Source organism: Pelophylax lessonae, assembly GCF_965119305.1.
Source record: "Pelophylax lessonae genome assembly, chromosome: 9".
NCBI lineage: Eukaryota > Metazoa > Chordata > Amphibia > Anura > Ranidae > Pelophylax > Pelophylax lessonae.
The window spans coordinates 76,660,502-76,679,451 of record NC_138776.1 but is presented as its reverse complement, the minus strand read 5'-3'; the positions used below and the strand labels follow the sequence as shown (position 1 = coordinate 76,679,451).

Genomic DNA, 18,950 nt, shown 5'->3' with positions numbered 1-18,950 from the left:
TGCAACGTAAACGTGATAAACGTAGATGTGGAAAAACCTATATAGTGATATATAAAAACCGCGCTCAACCAATCAAACACACTTAATATATTAAAAAATGAATAAATGGATGATATCAGATATAAACCATAATACAAGCGCAATAGGCATTATGCAAAAAATACATGAATAAATGATATCAAATAAGAACCATAGTGAAAGTGTAATAGATCAATACAATGTGGGATAACGAATATAGGAATGGTGTGAATAGTGTCTTGATTCCAAGATGTTCTTAATGGCACAGATCTTAATGTGTCTTCCCACCTCCACCAGATCAAGACCACCCAGTGTGCACAAACTGCTTACCAGAATGAACAGACCCCTTAATTACAGGGGGTCAGTTATAGCTATAGCTGTAGCTCACAAACTGTTAATACAGGGTAATGGCAGGCAAACCAATATGTATATTCTCCAGTGAACACCTTGGCTAGGCGCTGACGAAACGCGTCGAGACATTGGATCGTAATCACGCAACTACGCCACTTCCGGCTCCAGTTGGAACGCGGAAGCGGTGTTCTTCACCTGGAAACCGCGGCTTTTATTTCTCTATGTCATTTGCAAGCAACTTATATGTAAGTGCATCCTTTTATCTTAATAAACACCATGTTAAACGTACTTCACCATGAGAGCCTTCCTTGTCTTTTCTATCCTTGTTAATCCATGGTATTCGAGAGGATAGTCTTCTGGGTATAAGGATTTAAAAAAGTGGATGTTGGAGTTGTTTGGAGGTGTTCACTGGAGAATATACGGTACATATCGGTTTGCCTGCAATTACCCTGTATCAACAGTTTGTGAGCTACAGCTATAACTGACCCCCTGTAATTAAGAGGTCAGTTCATTCCGGTAAGCAGTTTGTGCACACTGGGTGGTCTTGATCTGGTGGAGGTGTGGACACACATTAAGAACTGTGCCATTAAGAACATCTTGGAATCAAAAGACTATTCACACCATTCCTATATTCGTTATCCCACATTGTATTGATCTATTACACTTTCACTATGGTTCTTATTTGATATCATTTATTCATGTATTTTTTGCATATTGCCTATTGCACTTGTATTATGGTTTATATCTGATATCATCCATTTATTCATTTTTTGCACATACAGTGCCTTGCAAAAGTATTCGGCCCCCTTGAACTTTTCGACCTTTTGCCACATTTCAGGCTTCAAACATAAAGATATAAAACTTTAAATTTTTGTGAAGAATCAACAACAAGTGGGACACAATCATTAAGTGGAACGAAATTTATTGGATATTTCAAACTTTTTTTACAAATAAAATACGGAAAAATTGGGCGTGCAAAATTATTCAGCCCCCTTAAGTTAATACTTTGTAGCGCCACCTTTTGCTGCGATTACAGCTGTAAGTCGCTTGGGGTATGTCTCTATCAGTTTTGCACATCGAGAGACTGAAATTTTTGCCCATTCCTCCTTGCAAAACAGCTCAAGCTCAGTGAGGTTGAATGGAGAGCGTTTGTGAACAGCAGTTTTCAGTTCTTTCCACAGATTCTCGATTGGATTCAGGTTTGGACTTTGACTTGGCCATTCTAACACCTGGATATGTTTATTTGTGAACCATTCCATCGTAGATTTTGCTTTATGTTTTGGATCATTGTCTTGTTGGAAGACAAATCTCCGTCTCAGTCTCAGGTCTTTTGCAGACTCCATCAGGTTTTCTTCCAGAATGGTCCTGTATTTGGCTCCATCCATCTTCCCATCAATTTTACCCATCTTCCCTGTCCCTGCTGAAGAAAATCAGGCCCAAACCATGATGCTGCCACCACCATGTTTGACAGTGGGGATGGTGTGTTCAGGGTGATGAGCTGTGTTGCTTTTACGCCAAACATAATGTTTTGCATTGTTGCCAAAAAGTTTGATTTTGGTTTCATCTGACCAGAGCCCCTTCTTCCACATGTTTGGTGTGTCTCCCAGGTGGCTTGTGGCAAACTTTAAACGACACTTTTTATGGATATCTTTAAGAAATGGCTTTCTTCTTGCCACTCTTCCATAAAGGCCAGATTTGTGCAGTATACGACTGATTGTTGTCCTATGGACAGAGTCTCCCACCTCAGCTGTAGATCTCTGCAGTTCATCCAGAGTGATCATGGGCCTCTTGGCTGCATCTCTGACCAGTCTTCTCCTTGTATGAGCTGAAAGTTTAGAGGGACGGCCAGGTCTTCGTAGATTTGCAGTGGTCTGATACTCCTTCCATTTCAATATTATCGCTTGCACAGTGCTCCTTGGGATGTTTAAAGCTTGGGAAATCTTTTTGTATCCAAATCCGGCTTTAAACTTCTCCACAACAGTATCTCGGACCTGCCTGGTGTGTTCCTTGTTCTTCATGATGCTCTCTGCGCTTTAACGGACTTCTGAGACTATCACAGTGCAGGTGCATTTATACGGAGACTTGATTACACACAGGTGGATTATTTTTATCATCATTAGTCATTTAGGTCAACATTGGATCATTCAGAGATCCTCACTGAACTTCTGGAGAGAGTTTGCTGCACAGAAAGTAAAGGGGCTGAATAATTTTGCACACCCAATTTTTCAGTTTTTTATTTGTTAACGAAGTTTGAAATATCCAATAAATTTTGCTCCACTTCATGATTGTGTCCCACTTGTTGTTGATTCTTCACAAAAATTACAGTTTTATATCTTTATGTTTGAAGCCTGAAATGTGGCAAAAGGTCGCAAAGTTCAAGGGGGCCGAATACTTTCGCAAGGCACTGTATATTAAGTGTGTTTGTTTGGTTGAGCGTGGTTTTATATATCACTATATACGTTTTTCCAGAATGGGACGATGGGGGAGTTTTATGGGAGTTTTTCCACGAGGCTTCAGGAGGTACGGAAATGGCCTACACCTATAGCAAGGGTCTTATTCGATGCTGGTCAAAGCTGCACAGTTTGGTTTTTTTTTTTTATCTACAGACATTCCTTGCCTGCATAGGCTGTTTTTTGGTAAAGGTGAACTACGCTTTACATAAAACACTTAAAGACATACATATCCACTGAGCCCAGTGTTGCCCGGCTTCAATTTGCCACCACATTCTGGGTCCCACTCCACCATCTTCTTTACACACATTGTCAGTGGTCAGTCATCTCTTCCAGGTTCTTGCAGCTGGCTCCTGATGGTGCGCATGCGCTGTAGCCCCCGTTCACACCGATTCCGACTTTGAAATATTGAGACTTCACTTGAAATCGCACAATTTTAAAGTCGCATTTCAGTGCAACTTGGCAGACATCTGTGCGACTTCATGCAGAGATGTCTATGCAAGTCGCACCTGAAATTGCTAAAAATAAATGCAGGAACTGTTTTTAAAACAGTGTGGCACCCAAAGTCGGCATTGCACCAATTTGAACAGTTCCATTGGCAACAATAGGGTGTGACTTGTCATGCGAGTTGGACCCGTCATAATTTTCCTATCTGATGGATCAAATCTTATATTATACTGAAAGACAATTTTGTTAGTTTTGGATCCCTGTCAGGTTTTTATTGCTATCTGTGCCCCTGTTGGGGAGATTCATCCTCTCGATTTATCCTGCTGGGGAGATTCATCCTCTCTATTTATCCTGTTGGGGAGATTCATCCTCTCTATTTATCCTGTTGGGGAGATTCGTCCTCTCTATTTGTCCTGCTGGAGAGATTCTTCCTCTCGATTTATCCTGTTGGTGAGATTCATCCTCTCTATTTATCCTGTTGGGGGATATTCATCCTCCCTATTTATCCTGTTGGTGAGATTCATCCTCTCTATTTGTCCTGTTGGGGAGATTCGTCCTCTCTATGTATCCTGTTGGGGAGATTCGTCCTCTCTATTTGTCCTGTTGGGGAGATTCATCCTCTCTATTTATCCTGTTGGTGAGATTCGTCCTCTCTATTTACCCTGTTGGTGAGATTCATCCTCTCTATTTATCCTGTTGGGGAGATTCATCCTCTCTATTTTTCCTGTTGGGGAGATTCATCCTCTCTATTTGTCCTGTTGGGGAGATTCATCCTCTCTATTTATCCTGTTGGTGAGATTCGTCCTCTCTATTTATCCTGTTGGGGAGATTCGCCCTCTCTATGTATCCTGTTGGGGAGATTCGTCCTCTCTATTTGTCCTGTTGGGGGAATTATCCTTATTACTGAGAGTAAATATAACATTTTTAGTGGGCACCAGAACAGGAATTGAATGGAAATCTTCCAATAGGGACACTAGTTGTGAGGACAACCTATCTCTTCCTGTTTTGGCTATAGGAATGGGACAGGAAGTGAAGAAATATCTCCCCAGTGGGACACAGATAACTAAAAACAAAAAGAGATGACACCAAACCTCCCAACTTTTTGAGAAGGGAACAAGAGACACGGTATTAGGAAACAAATGTAGGCATAGTACAACCCCCTCCCCCGCCATAGTACAACCCCCCTCCCCCGCCATGCCCCCCTCAAAAGAGAATTATACAAAAAATAAATTACTCAATAAAACCCAATAGTGTTTTTTTTTCCCCACTTCTATTCCTTTATATTGGCTTTTGAAATTTACAAATGCAGCAATTTATAAATCAGATGAAAGGTTTTGCACTGAGAAACACTTTTAAAAAAATAAAAAGTGCATTTTTTAACAATTCTATAGATCAGACCAAAATGAGGGACAAATGAGGAGGCGGGAGGGACAGAGGGACTTTATTCCCAATCAGGGACAGTTCCTCCAACTCAGGGACAGTTGGAACCCTCCAAAATAGAGAAAGAAAAAGTTTTGCCTTTAGTTTTTCTATACAAGACCTGTGTGTAGAGATCAGTAGCTCTGACATGTACAGGATACACTATGATCACACATCCGCCTCTCTCCTCCCCCTGCAGGGTGCTGCTCTAAGACTACATGTCCCATCATGCACCAGCGTCATTGCGTCATCAGAGGCGGGGCCGCTCCCAGTCGCAGCGCTTACCAGTCATGGCGTCCTGGGCTGGAGGGGTCCGGGCGGTGCTGCTGGATGTCAGCGGTGTGCTGTATGACAGCGGGGGGCCGGAAGGGGGCGCCGCCATCCCTGGCTCTGTAGAGGCGGTCAACAGGTGAGGGTCACGAGACCAGAAAGGTGGGGGATTGTTAATGGGCGGGGTTTGTATTAGTTAAAAGGCGTGGCGTGCTGTGAGGTGAGGGGGATTGGCCAGCGGACAGGGGCGGGGTAGGAGACACGTGCTGCTGTGTTGTTATTATAGATTGGGGTGGTGACAGAATGTATGGAGATCAGCAGACACCAATCATCATTCCTAGAGCATCACAGCAGAGTGAGGTGTGATTGGTTGTAGTAATGGCTTCCTGTGTATGAATTATATGGTGTGCACTCCCATAGGAAGCATTGTATATAAGTACTGTACATGTATCACCACCCCCTACTGAAGAGAACCTGTCATACTGCCAGCACTGCTTGTCCCTCGAGGGCGGTGCCAGCTCCTGGGCGGAGCAGCATTGGGTACAATGATACAGGGCCGCTGATAGGAGGGGAATAGCAGTCCTCCTGTAGGGGGCCCCGAACAGCGGTCGCACAGAGGGGAAATTGTAGGATGCCCTGTGCGGCTCTCTGCAGCAGCTGAAGATCAATTTCTCTTCTGCCGACTTTCAGCTGCTGTAGGGAGAGACGCAGGGCCCCCACAGAAGCTCCTGGCTTCCCTGTCCCATAAAAAAATAAATTGTAAAAATAATTTTAAAAAAATGTAAAATAATTCTAAAACATTTAAAATCTTTTTTTTTACTTATAAAATGTTTTTGAAAAATGTAAAAACCTATTTATAAAAAGGGGCTAATTCACACAGCTACTTTATTATCTTTATGTTCCCCAAGAACGAATTTAGTATATTTTCAGTCAAAATGTTGTTTTGATATATTCAAGGGGGGGCCCTGCCAGGTAGGCTATACGGGGCCCCGTGATTTCTATCAGCAGCCATGCAATGACATACCTGACCTGTACACTGCTTCTGACAATGGCAGACTCCAGAACTGGGGGGAGCCCTAGCTGTGCCAGGAGGCTTCTAACCTGACAGTTTCTCTTTAAATGCCTCTTGTCTGTAGTCTTGTTCTCAGGGTGGGCAAAAATTAATTTTTTTTTTTTTTTTTTTTTTTATCTGATATTTTTTTTTTAATTTAAATTAAATTTTTTGATTTAAATCTGATTTTTTTATTTATTTATATCAATAAAATGCTTTTGGAGTAAAAAAAAATCTATCTAAAGATAGTTTTCTTTATAAGATCCAATAATAATTGAGTTCAGCATGAAATGGAGCTTAGTGATGCAACAAATATTTACATTTTTGGTAAACTCATTCAATGAATCCAAGCTCTGCAAGCAGAGATAACATGCACTGCATTGATGCATTCACACAATTTCACACTAACTACAAGCAAGAATGAGTCTTTACAATAAAAGATCACCTGTCACTTCAGATCCATCATGGCAGCGCCTGTTAGCGGGCATCCACTCACCTGCTGCCACCAAGTCCCATACCTTGTTGTGTCACTGCCCTATCACCAGCCATCGCAATTAAGTGAATGGGACTGTCGGTGAGTCAACAGCAGGTCAGAGGAGGAGCCGCTGTGGGACAGAGATGACAGCTGCTCTTTAAAAATTATGATTTACATCGAGTTGATTTTAATCAAATCCATCCTGCTTGTTCGTTAGAATGGGAGATGGAGAAGTTGTGCTGATCGATCAGGAATTGCTGCGTAATGCATTAATAAACCCAAAAATGTAATATATTGCAGCTTGCCAATCAGAAGTGGCTACAGTCGTTTTCTTTTTTCAAAGTGTTACTAAACCCAGGAGCCTGCATTCAGTTTATCTGGTCTCCCACAGTACACAGAACATGTCCAAATCCAATTATTTTAGTAAACATAAACTGCTAAATACCTTTTCTCATCAGCAGTACAGTATATGGCAGTCTTGTGACTTCTATCAGTGTTTGGTTAACACTTGTAGGAGGAGTTTTCATTTGGCACTGACTGTCATATCAGGACCCCTGTACAGTGCTAATTGGCCTTGTGCTGATCACATGCACCCTCCTGAGAAAAAAAAAAAAACGAACTGTAGCAATGCACACCAAACTGAGCATGTGCAGCCTGTCCCCTGGCTCTATATTATCAGAAAATATTTTGGGGACAGAAGAAGGGGAGGACCAGAGTAGACAGCAACAAACAGCCTTTTTACACAATTTAGAGAATTAACCCTTTAGGGCCCTTTCACACGGGCGTTCCGCATGTCCGTATATCATCCTATTTTTTTTGCGGGTGATATATGGACATAATGTAAGTCAATGGCATTGCGGATGTCAGCGGATGACCATACGCAATGCCCATAGACTTACATTATGTCTGTATATCATCCGCAAACGGATGGGATGATATGCGGACATACGGAGCGGATGACACAAGTGTGTGAAAGAGCCCTTAGGTTATAACAATCATGCTTTACTGCATATACACACTGATATTACTGTAGGCTTTTTCACCTGGTAATTTGACCAGTAACACACCTCCTGCATTTGAGTCCCCCTGCTCTCCTGTTCCCTGATGACCACGCCATGTAAGCTTCGGCTACTTACAGAACGTCCCTGTGCTGTAATACTCTATGTACCGCGCTGAGCCAATCACAGCAAGCGGTGTATTCTATTAATGCATACAAAGCCGGCTCGGATTGGCAAAGGTTGTATAAGCCCGCGCCTCTGACTCAGCCAATCCGAGCAGGCTTTGTATGCATTAATAGAATACACCGGTTGCCGTGATTGGCTCAGCGCGGTACATAGAGTATTACAGCACAGGGACGTTCTGTAAGTAGCCGAAGCTTACTGTATACACATCCCGCGGGCTAAAATATTATTACCTGTAAGTCATAACCAGGGCTTTTTTTTTCAGCAGGAACGAGGGGGAACGCAGTTCCAGCACCTCCAGGCACAGACTATATGTAACGGCAAGAGGTGCTGGGGTGTGATGGAGGGTCTACTGATGCTAGCTGCTAGGGTATCTATTGTTGCTGGCGGGGATCTATATTTGTGTGGCAATCTATTGTTGTTGATGATGGGGGATCTTTAGTTAATGGGGGGTCAATTGTTGCTGGAAGGGATCTACTGTTTAGGGATGGGGTCTACTGTTGCTTGCTGCTGGAGAGTCTATTGATGCTGGCTGCTGGGAGATCTGTTGTTGCTGCTGGGGGTCTACTGTTGCTGAAGGAGGAGGGATCTATTGCTGCTGGTTGTGGGGGATGTATTTTATTGCTTTTCTTGTTACTACCAAATCCCATACAAATTACTTAGTGCTACAAAATGATACTTGGCTCTCTATTCTCTAAAAGGGGCCATACTAGGAGTTGGGTAGGGGGTAGAACCAAGGGTCAATGCTCAGAGGTGGGTAGGGGCAGAACTAAGGGTCAGTGCTCAAAGCTAGGGGGCGGAGACATGAAGTGGCTTAGAAGGGGGGGGGGGGTTCCTGCACCTATTCTCTGAGAAAAAAAGCCCTGGTCATAACCATTTTAATTATTTACGGTAAATCAAAACTGATGTTATGAAATGGTGTTGCCTCAGAAGAGGGGGTAGTATTATATGGCGAGTATAGGGCAAAAACCTATGTTATAACTGAAAAATTAGGGGTTCGTCTTATACGCCAGAAAGTACGGTATACTGCATAGTATTATATTGCATGGTGTGTCAAACGTGTATTTTTAGGGCGACTTCACACTCCCCCACTGCACTCCTGCATGCTGCATCTTTGGTGCAGTTTCTGAAACCTGGGGACATCATGGAAATCCATAGGAAAGCGCAGCTAACTCGCATTAAACCTGCAGGTTAGCTGCACTTTGTCCAAAGTGCAATGGGACCGCACCGGGGCAGTATGACGCTGCCTTTTGGGGTTCAAAGAATTCTACATTTTGGCTGCTTCTGTACACTGACATCTCTGTAGTAACATTAGCCTTCCCTGTACGAGAATCTCATATCCACTATATTTAGCCCTTGTCTTCCCTATAATATAGGTCAGTCAGTGACAGATGACACCAAGCCATTACAGCCCAGTTACGGTATTTCCAGTTTACTTGGCTACTGGAATAATTACTGTAACACAACCAGCAGAATTGTCTTGCTAGTGTTTGATGGGTGATTTTTTTTACATTAAAGCGGAACCACAAAGCATCTGAGCATCACAAACCAAAAATGTTATTTAACTAAATTCTAATATTCAAAGCAAACTCCTCCGTCCATCCATGTCCCCATGCTTTATTTTGCTGAAAAATCACTTTGAGGAACACCCCCTAGCATTTCTGACTGTGGCTATCTTGAATAAGGGTTCGTGTAGAATTTACTTCCTGGAATTCATCTACCCTTAGCCCAGGCATGCAGGTGGAAGGGTGTGCTTAGCTGAGAAAACCCCTCCTCCCCTCCTGAAGACTCCTGGGATGTATGACACCATTTACGCCATATATGACGCCAGGAAACCAGAAAGTAACTGAAGAAATGTTAAAAGCAAGTAAATATGATATACTTAAAGTGGAGTTCCACCCTATTTTTATACTTACCTCCATCTTCTCGCTCCGGGTCACCTGAAAAAGAAATGGATAATCGCATATTTTTTTTTTTTTTACTTACCTCGTAGCGAACAAAATATACTTACCTTACTTCCTTCTTCCTCCTTCCTCGGCCGCGGCCCGTCGTCACTTCCTGGCTCTGCAATGATTCCTGGGAGCTGGACGTCATAGCTCCCAGGAATCATTGCGCCTGCACCGGCCCCGACGTCAGTTCCGGGTCGCGCGCGTCATCCCCTTCTAAACAGCTTCTGGGCATGCCCAGAAGCTGTGGAGGGGTGACGCGCGCGACCCGGAAGTGACGTCGAGGCCGGCGCAGAGCATCGTGGGACCACAGAAGGCGGAAGAAGACGCCGAAGAGGACGCGCTGGCTTCAAGCTGCCCACATCTGAGATGGCAGCGCTGGACAAGACGTTTGCAAGGTAAGTATTTCGTCTTGCAGGTAAGTGCAACCCGGGACAGATCAGAGGCTAGCCATTGTGGAATGCACTAGCCCTGACTGTCCCGGGGGTATTAAAAAAAAAAAAAACCAAATCCAGGGTGGAACTCCGCTTTAACTATCTATTTACTAACGCTAGCAGCATGAGGATTAAAAATAGTCAAGTGTTAATTGAGAGAGTGAAGTTCTGCTTTAAGTGTTCAGTTGTCCTTATGGTCAGATTGGAATTGCCTTGTCATACCTCCTACTCTTCCTTTAACTTCTTCCCTCTGGCCGCACGCATACATGCAGCCTCTCTGTGGGTTGACTCTATTGCTGAGCAGCTGCGTATATGTAAAAAGTTTACTGTGCTGAGAGCGCCCTCCCAGCACATTAACCAACTGTAAGGCATACTTGAGATTGGGAGCTTTTGATCATGTAACTGATGTGACTGCCAATCACAGCGATCACATTAATGCCCTCGGCCTCTGAGCATTTTGATCCACTAAAAGGGCTGGAAGGTGGTGGCAGGAAGGGGTTAAAAAGTAGTTACAGATATGGATTTTTTCACATAGTCACATTGGTCTAGCTTGGGCCAATCACAGCGGCCCTTTACCATGTGATCAGCTGTGTCCAATCACAGCTGATCACAGTGTAAACAAACTTGCTGGTTATTAAAGCGGAGTTCCACCCAGTGCACATTTTTTTTAAAAAAAATACCCCCGGGACAGTCAGGGCTAGTACATTCCACAATGGATAGCCTCTGATCTGTCCCGGGTTGCCCTTACCTTTTAGGAGAAATACTTACCTTGAAAAAGTATTCTCCAGCGCTGCCATCTCAGGTGTGGGCAGCTTGAAGTCAGCGCGATCCTCTTCGGTGTCCTCTTCCTTCTTCTTCGGTCCCACGATGCACTGCACCGGCCCCGACGTCACTTCCGGTGCGCGCCCGTCATCCCTCCACAGCTTCTGGGCATGCCCAGAAGCTGTTTAGAAGGGAATGACGCGCGCGCCCCGGAACTGACGTCGGGGCCGGTGCAGGCGCAATGATTCCTGGGAGCGATGACGTTCAGCTCCCAGGAATCATTGCAAAAGCCAGGAAGTGACGAATCGCCGCGGCCGCCGAGGGGAGGAAGAAGGAAGTAAGGTAAGTATATTTTCTCTACAAGGTAATTAAAAAAAAATAAAAATTGTGATTATCCATTTGTTTTTCAGGTGACCCGGAGCGAGAAGATGGAGGTAAGTATAAAATTAGGGTGGAACTCCACTTTAACAGTCTTCTCCACATGCACTGTGACATTGTGAGGAGAAAAGAGCCACTGATTCTCACAGGAGACATCAGGGCACTGATCATCAGTGCAGCCTTATAAGTGCCAATCAGTGCAGCTTATCAGTGCGCATCGGAGCAGTCTCATTAGTGCCCTTCAGTGCAGTCTATCAGTGCCTCCTCCTCAGGGCAACTTATCAGTGCACATCAGTGCAGCCTATCAATGCCCATCGGAGCAGTCTTATCAGTGCCCATCAGAGCAGTCTCGTTAGTGCCCATCAGTGCAGCCTATCAATGCCCATCGGAGCAGTCTCATTACTAAAACAGCTGTAATTGGGGCAATTCCATACTGGGTAAATTGGACTCTTTTTAGCTTGTTGACCCTTTTGGGCTGAGGTGGAGAAGCATGCAGATGTCACAATCTCTACCTCAGCCAATCAGAGGAAGCCTTGTGTTCATTCGTGAAAATACAAGGCTTCCTGTGAATGGCTGAGCAGCGTTCAGCCCAACTCAGTTGTGTTCCGAGAACGCAACGGGAAGTCCCTGCGCCACTGCTGGAACACGCTGCTGTATATTGTAACACAAAACCTGGAGTTCATATTTAAGTAAAGGTAAATCTCTGCAGTAGATGACAAAAAAAAAAAAAAAAAACGAACACGACAGAGGTTGTAATTCTTTTCAGGTCTTATCAAAAGCTAAAATGACCCATTTACAGTATCTATCACCCCCACCAGCAAAAAGGTCAACAAACCAAAATGTTTCCTGGATCTGTCAGTAGGGTTACAGGTAGCTCTGAATCTCTGGTCCATTGTCCTCTAGAAGGGTAAATCTAAAGCATAATCTGCAAATGATTAAACAAATACCATGACATTTTAAATGATGTATGTTGGAGGTGAATACAAACAGCCATTGTATGAACAGTCACAGATAAGACAGGGGTGGAACTGGCTGAGCTCTGTCAATAGTGTGACAAGTATAGGGCTTGTTTGTCATTTGCATTTGTAAGTGTGCCAGGGCAATAGGGAGCAGAAGGCGGTGACACGCTTACAAGAGCTCTACAAGGCTCCTCTGAACATATGAATGAGCTAGTTGGATATTTACAGCGTATTGTTGGAGAGCCTGCAGTAAAGATATGGCACAAGTGAGCATCTGCTGGCTGGTGTCCATCTTTGTGTCCCACCAGGCCAAACATGCCAGTAATTGTAAAGAAGGCCACCAGACATGGCCTGTAAAGTTCAGCCACCCTTGGAGCTTCTCTACTGTGATGTGCTGAACCTAGAAATTATACCTCATAACGAGGCCTTCAAAGTGTCATGGAGGTTGCCGGGTATTGTGCTTTGTTGTTAATGCTGTCTGCACCTTATAATTGTATAGCTAGAACTCTGTGGGGGTTCTTTTATATGTAAATCTGAGGTTAAGTGGCAATAAACTAGTGATAGGCTCCTTTTTTTCCCCTTTTTCAATTTCAGCTAGTCAGGCATTGTCCTATCAGGTCCAAAGTTGTGATTACAAAGAGAGATTTCATCTCGGTGTCAGTGTACCCCAAAAATAGATTCCAGTGGTGCCAGTATTATTACTATAAATTAAGGGTTGGGTTGGATAAGGGCAGGACATCATATCCTAACCCCATTTGAAATAGTGTTGCTTGCTTTTCAGAGGTTCTAAATGGAGGTCAAAGTTTGTATTTGCCTGCCATGTAACACAATAAGTTAGTGGTTCTGGGCCCGGAGTTATGGTTTTGTGATCAACTTTCAATGTGCACTGTAAAAAAGACGCTTACACAAATAGAGGGTAGACTCTACTTGATTAAAAATTAAGGTTTTTTTGCATGCAAAAGAGGCTAAAGAACAACCGCAGCCTTCGAAGAAACCAGAAAAGACATTGCCCAAGATCAACCAAGATGCGATCAAAATTGAAAACATTAAAACAGTTGCCATTGTTGATCTTATGATTCAAGCATTATATGTGCAGTGGCTTTTATTTAGATTTACATCTGCTGCTGCTTGAAATATAAAAATACCAACCAGGACTGTGCAGCAAGAGGAGAAAAATTAGGAACTGCATGGGTTCAACCGCAAATCAATTTGGGAGTTGTAAACTTTAACATGCGATATTTGCAAGAAAGAATGGAAACAGCTGAGAACATTGAGATAGCTGAGAACAACTAGCACAACTTATAAGGCCCTTTAAAGTTCAAGAAACATGGAACATCTCTCTTTTTCTTGCTTGGTGGTCTGTATCCTAAAAAAAAGTACCTCTGCCAGAGACCAATGGCCTCCATGAGAAAGAGAGGAGAGACACTTCAACGAGATGTAACCATCAGCAACATTCTATGTATTTTTTGAGGAGATTCCCAGGAACCTAGATTCCACTTCCACACTATGGACTCTTACCTTTTAACCACTTGCCTACTGGGCACTTATACCCCCTTCCTGCCCAGGCCAATTTTCAGCTTTCAGCGCTCTCACAATTTGAATGACAATTGCGCGGTCATGCTACACTGTACCCATATGAAATTTTTATCATTTTTTTCACACAAATAGAGCTTTCTATTTAGGTGGTATCTAGGTGGTATTTAATCACCTCTGGCTTTTTTATTTCTTAAAAAAAAAAAAAGAAAAAAGACAGAAAATTTTGAAAAAAAAAAAGTTTTTTTCTTATTTTCTGTGAGTACATTTTGAAAATAAATACATTTTTCTCCTTCACTGATGAGGCGGCACTGATGGGCACTGATAGGCTGCACTGATGGGCACTGATAGGTGGCACTGATGAGCACTGATAGGTGGCACTGCTGGGCACTGATAGGTGGCTTCTGGGCACTGAGATGCGGCACAACGGGTGGCACTGATGGGCACTGAGAGGCAGCACTGATGGGCACTGATGGGTGGCACTGATGGGCAGCACCATCAGTGCCCATCAGTGCCTAGATGAGCAGGCACTGATGGGCACTGACTGGCAGCACTATGGGCACTGACTGTGGGCACTGATGGGGGGCACTGATGGCGGGCACTGTGGGCAGTTATGGCATTTTTTTTCCCTTCTTCTGTAATCAGGGCACTGGTGATCAGTGCCCTGATTACATTCCTCTGTGTCCCCTTACCGGTGATCGGCTCTCCTCTTCCTCACACTGCAGTCTCTGTGTGAGGAAGAGAGCTGGCGATGAGAGATGATCTCATATGTTTACATATGAGATCATCTCTCATTGCATGGTCCGATCACGTGGTAAATGGCCGCTGCGATTGGCCATTCACCATGATCTGTGATTGGCTGTGTCCAAGGGACACGGCCGACACAGATTTTCCCCGATGCGCGCTCGCGGGAGCGCGCGGGGAGCCTGTCACTGGGAGGCCGTATAAAGACGGCCTCCTGGAAATTAGAGCCCGCGCTGTAGCCGTCTTTCGGCTATAGCGCGGGCGGGAAGTAGTTAAGAAGATACACAATTAAAAATCAAGCTTCTCCTTCATGCAGAAGAGGCTGCTCCCTAACCTTCCAGCTCCATTTGAAGGGCTACAAATTTTTACAGATTTGTCATAGTACACTCTTCAAATGAGGAGACAACTAAAGACCATTAACAAAGCACTCCACAACCATAAAATAACCTATTCATGGCAATATCCTGCTGCACACAATCTACAATGTGCTAAAGGTATGAGACTGCTCAACACCTGGGGTATCATACCCGACCAACACCATGTCGCTTCTACTCCAACCGTCTCCAACAGGCAACCACCAAACGACCGCATCTATTCAAAAAAATGTGGATCCAAATATATGACTCTTTCGCTTATACTGTTTAATTGTAACACCACCTCCGGCCCAGACTATGGCTCATTGTCTCTTTCACTAACTTAGCCCCAAAATATCTAGCAGCTTCACCGCTATTCAGTTGCTTCATTTTTTCTGTTAAGTTTGTATCTTTTTTTCTTTGCTGCTCTGTTTTTGCTTGCAAATTTAATTCCAGTTCCAGTACTGGCAACAAATACGATTCTACAACTCATAAAGTACTAAGTAACTAACTCTCTTACCTTAGCTTTAGGTACAACTCTATACTGAACTACAACCATACCTATCTTGCATACAGAACTTAAATACTGTGCTAACTTACACAGTAAGTTCACCTACAGCATGATCTGTATGTGAAAAGCTTGTTAAGTGTGTTTTTAGCTTTTAAAACTTCTACTTTTCACTGTAAAAATTACAATATTTCGCATTCTGTTCATGCATGATAAATGCATCTTGTGATTTTTACATGTCATTTTGCTTCTTTTTTTTTTTTTTTGGTCTGAATTGAATTTAAAAGATGAAAATATATAAAAAAAATGATTATATGAAAGTTATATAAATAAATAGGTGCAAAAATCAGTGTTAGGTGAACATAAACAAGTCCTTTTAATGAAAAAGTCCTTTTCAATATTAAACAAGAATGTCCATAAAGTGCAAAAATGTGTATAAGTAAGGTTTATTGATGAAATCCACCACCAAGCACCAACACTTAGCATACTAGATGGCATGGACCATAAATTATAATGGTCATAAAAACACAAAATAACCCGGCATCCGAGATAGGCGGGGGCTGCTCAGCAGCAGCTCCAAATGGATCGGGAATAGAAAAAATGAACAAGCATAGTGAAGCCTTCTAACATTAAAGTCTTCAATTCGGCCTGCCTCTGGGAAGACGTCATCGATGACGAAACATGTCGGAGTTGGCTGTTACTTAAGACATCTGGCTTGCTTAGCCTTTACTCACAGCGTTCCTTTCTCATGAGCTGACAGTCTGCTGGTTTTGGACTCCTTTGTGCCTGTTTACAACTCATTGAAGGTGCTTCTTATATATTTTAACCACTTAAGGACCAAGCCTATTTCTGACACATGTTGTTTACAAGTTAAAATCAGTATTTTTTTCTAGAAAATTACTTAGAACCCCCAAACATTGTGTGTGTGTGTATATAGCAAAGACTCTCGAGAATAAAATAGCGGTCGTTGGAATCTTTTTTGTCCTGCGGTATTTGTGCAGCGGTCTTTCAAATGCAATTTTTTTGGAAAAAATACACTTCACTGAATTTAAAAAAAAATAAACAGTAAAGTTAGTTAGTTTTTTTGTCAATTGTGAATGATGATGTCATGCCAAGTAAATAGATACCTAACATGTTACGGTTTAAAATTGCACACACTCGTGGAATGGCAACAAACTACGTTACTTAAAAATCTCCATAGGTGATGCTTTAAAATGTTTAATGGGTACCAGTTTAGAGTTACAGAGGAGGTCTTTTGCTAGAATTATTGCTCTCACTCTAACAATTACGACGATACCCCACATGTGTGATTTGAACACCATTTATATTTCCTTGCGTGACTTAAGTATGTGTTTTCTTTGGTGTGCGAGCTGACGGGGACCCTCTAAAATTTATTTTTTTTCCTATTCTTTTTTAACAATGTTCCTTAAAGAAAAAATCTGATCACTTTTATTGCTGTCACAAGAAATGTAAACATCCCTAGTGACAGTAATAGGCAGTGACAGGTACACTTTATGGAGGGATCTGGGGTCTAAAAGACCCCAAACCCCTTGTCAGAGAAACCTTCAGCTGCAGACTGGTCATCACATGACAAGCACCACATGACTTCCACATGACTTCCTGGCTGCCTATAAAGGCTGAGCAAGTGCTCAGAGGAATTGCTGGTTTGTCTTTCAGCTTCCTGTACCTGAGTTCCTGTTTCCTGTGTGATCGTTTACCTGCTGTGACCCGGATTGACCCTGACCTGCTCTGCTCTTCTCCTGGACCCGACCTTGGCTTGTTTTATGGACTTTGCTTTTGCTTACCTGTGTTTGACCCTCTGCCTGCGACCCGGATTTACCTTCAGTCTCCTGTGCCTTGACCCTCTGCTTGTGACCAAGTCTTGTCTCCTATCTCCAGTGCCTTGACCCTCAGCCTGTGACCTGGATTGTCTGCTTACCTGTGTTTGACCCTCAGCCTGCTCCGGACTTTTACTGCTGGATCCTGATCAGTCTCTGCTCCAGCTCTACAGGACCTCCACGCAAGCTCTACCCTGCCTGCTGGTAGCTTGTGCCTCTTTGTGCCATCCACCCTCTGTATCACCTCCAGAGGGGCGGAGTGCGCTTAGTCGCAACAGCGAACCGCTCTCGGCATCTCGGCCTCGGTGAGTACCTCTATTCTGATAGTACAAACCAGCCATGTCAGAGGCCGACAGAGCGCGTTCTCCTCTTGAGATCCTGTGCCAGCAGGTCACAACCCTCACTGATGCAGTCCAGAAACTGCAGGAAGGCTATGCCCAGATTGACGGTCGTCTCCAGCAACTTTCAGGGTCATCTGCATCAACAGCCGCAGCCCCTGCGCCCACCAGCGGAGCCTCCTCTTCTCAAGTTGCATCAAGCCCCACAGTGATCATGGCTACCCCTGAGCCCAGGGTTCCCACACCGGAGCGTTTTTCAGGCGATTGCAAAAAGTTCCGGGCCTTCAAAAATGCATGCTCCTTGTACTTAGCCCTTCAGCCCAGGACTTTTTCGTCCGAAGTAGTTAAGGTGGGATTTGTCATCTCCCTGTTGACCGAAGAGCCGCAGGCCTGGGTCCACAGCCTGATGGAACAGAGGAGCTCTCTTCTGAACTCTTTGGACCTTTTCTTTGAAAGTATGTCTCAACTATATGATGACCCCCAACGCACCGCTACTGCAGAAGCCGTGCTACACTCCCTGTCCCAAGGAAAGAGACCAGTGGAGGACTACACTGCTGAATTTCGAAAATGGTCAGCTGACACAGGGTGGAACGAACCCGCTCTTAAATACCAGTACCGCCAGGGGCTGTCAGAAGCTTTGAAAGATGAGTTGGCCAGGATTGAAACCCCTGCCACTTTGGAGGATTTAATCCAATCCGCTACCAAGCTAGACAGGCGCATGCGCGAGCGGCGTTCTGAGCGCTCCCAGGGTCCCCGACCTAGTTGGATGCTCCCTAAACCTTCTCCCGTTCACCCATCCTTTCCAGTGACTCCTGTCACCTCTGCTCCAGAGGCTGAGCCCATGCAGCTTGGATTGGTCCGTGCTCCTCTTACCCCTGAAGAGAAGCAACGACGGCGACAGGCCAATCTCTGTCTGTACTGTGGGGGAACTGGACATTTTCTGCGTACCTGCCCCGTGAGACCCAGTAAGTCACGCTCGCAGTTTTTTATGAACTTTCAGAACCCTGGTTTATCCCAGACTTATGTCACCCTCTCTGTCTCCTTACAGCTAATGGAAAAGGAAGTTCATCTACCAGCAATTATTGATTCCGGAGCCTGTAGTTGTTTTCTAGACACTTCACTGGCCCAAAAACTGCACATTCCACTGCAAACCAAAGAACAAGGCCTCCAAGTCTACCTGGCTGATGGGTCTCTCCCTCGCTCTGGATTTGTCACACAACAGACAAGGCCCATCCTTGTCACCACGGACTCCGGCCACCAGGAGCTTCTAAGCTTTGACATCATCTTCTCCCCCATGTTCCCCATCATTTTGGGGCTCCCCTGGCTACAGGCACATGAACCTGACATCAATTGGAACAAGAAGAAAGTCTCCTTTTCCTCTCCCTACTGTTCCCAGCATTGCCTTCCTCCAGCTCCAGCCGCCTGTTTAACCGTAGCACCTACACCTGACAATCTCCAGCACGTCCCTCCGGTATATCTTGAATTTAGAGATGTC

At 44.1% G+C, this 18,950-nt stretch overlaps 1 protein-coding gene across 1 annotated transcript in view; it reads left to right on the top strand.

The window, feature by feature from the left end:
• Positions 1-4,930: 4,930 nt before the first annotated feature.
• The window catches only part of LHPP (phospholysine phosphohistidine inorganic pyrophosphate phosphatase), a 46,833-nt gene continuing 32,813 nt past the window's right edge, over positions 4,931-18,950 (top strand). Inside the window, exon 1 of the mRNA XM_082267348.1 lies at positions 4,931-5,094. Within this exon, the coding sequence (XP_082123474.1) occupies positions 4,976-5,094 (119 nt within the window). The 5' untranslated portion in view covers positions 4,931-4,975. The remainder of the gene's footprint in view (positions 5,095-18,950) is intronic.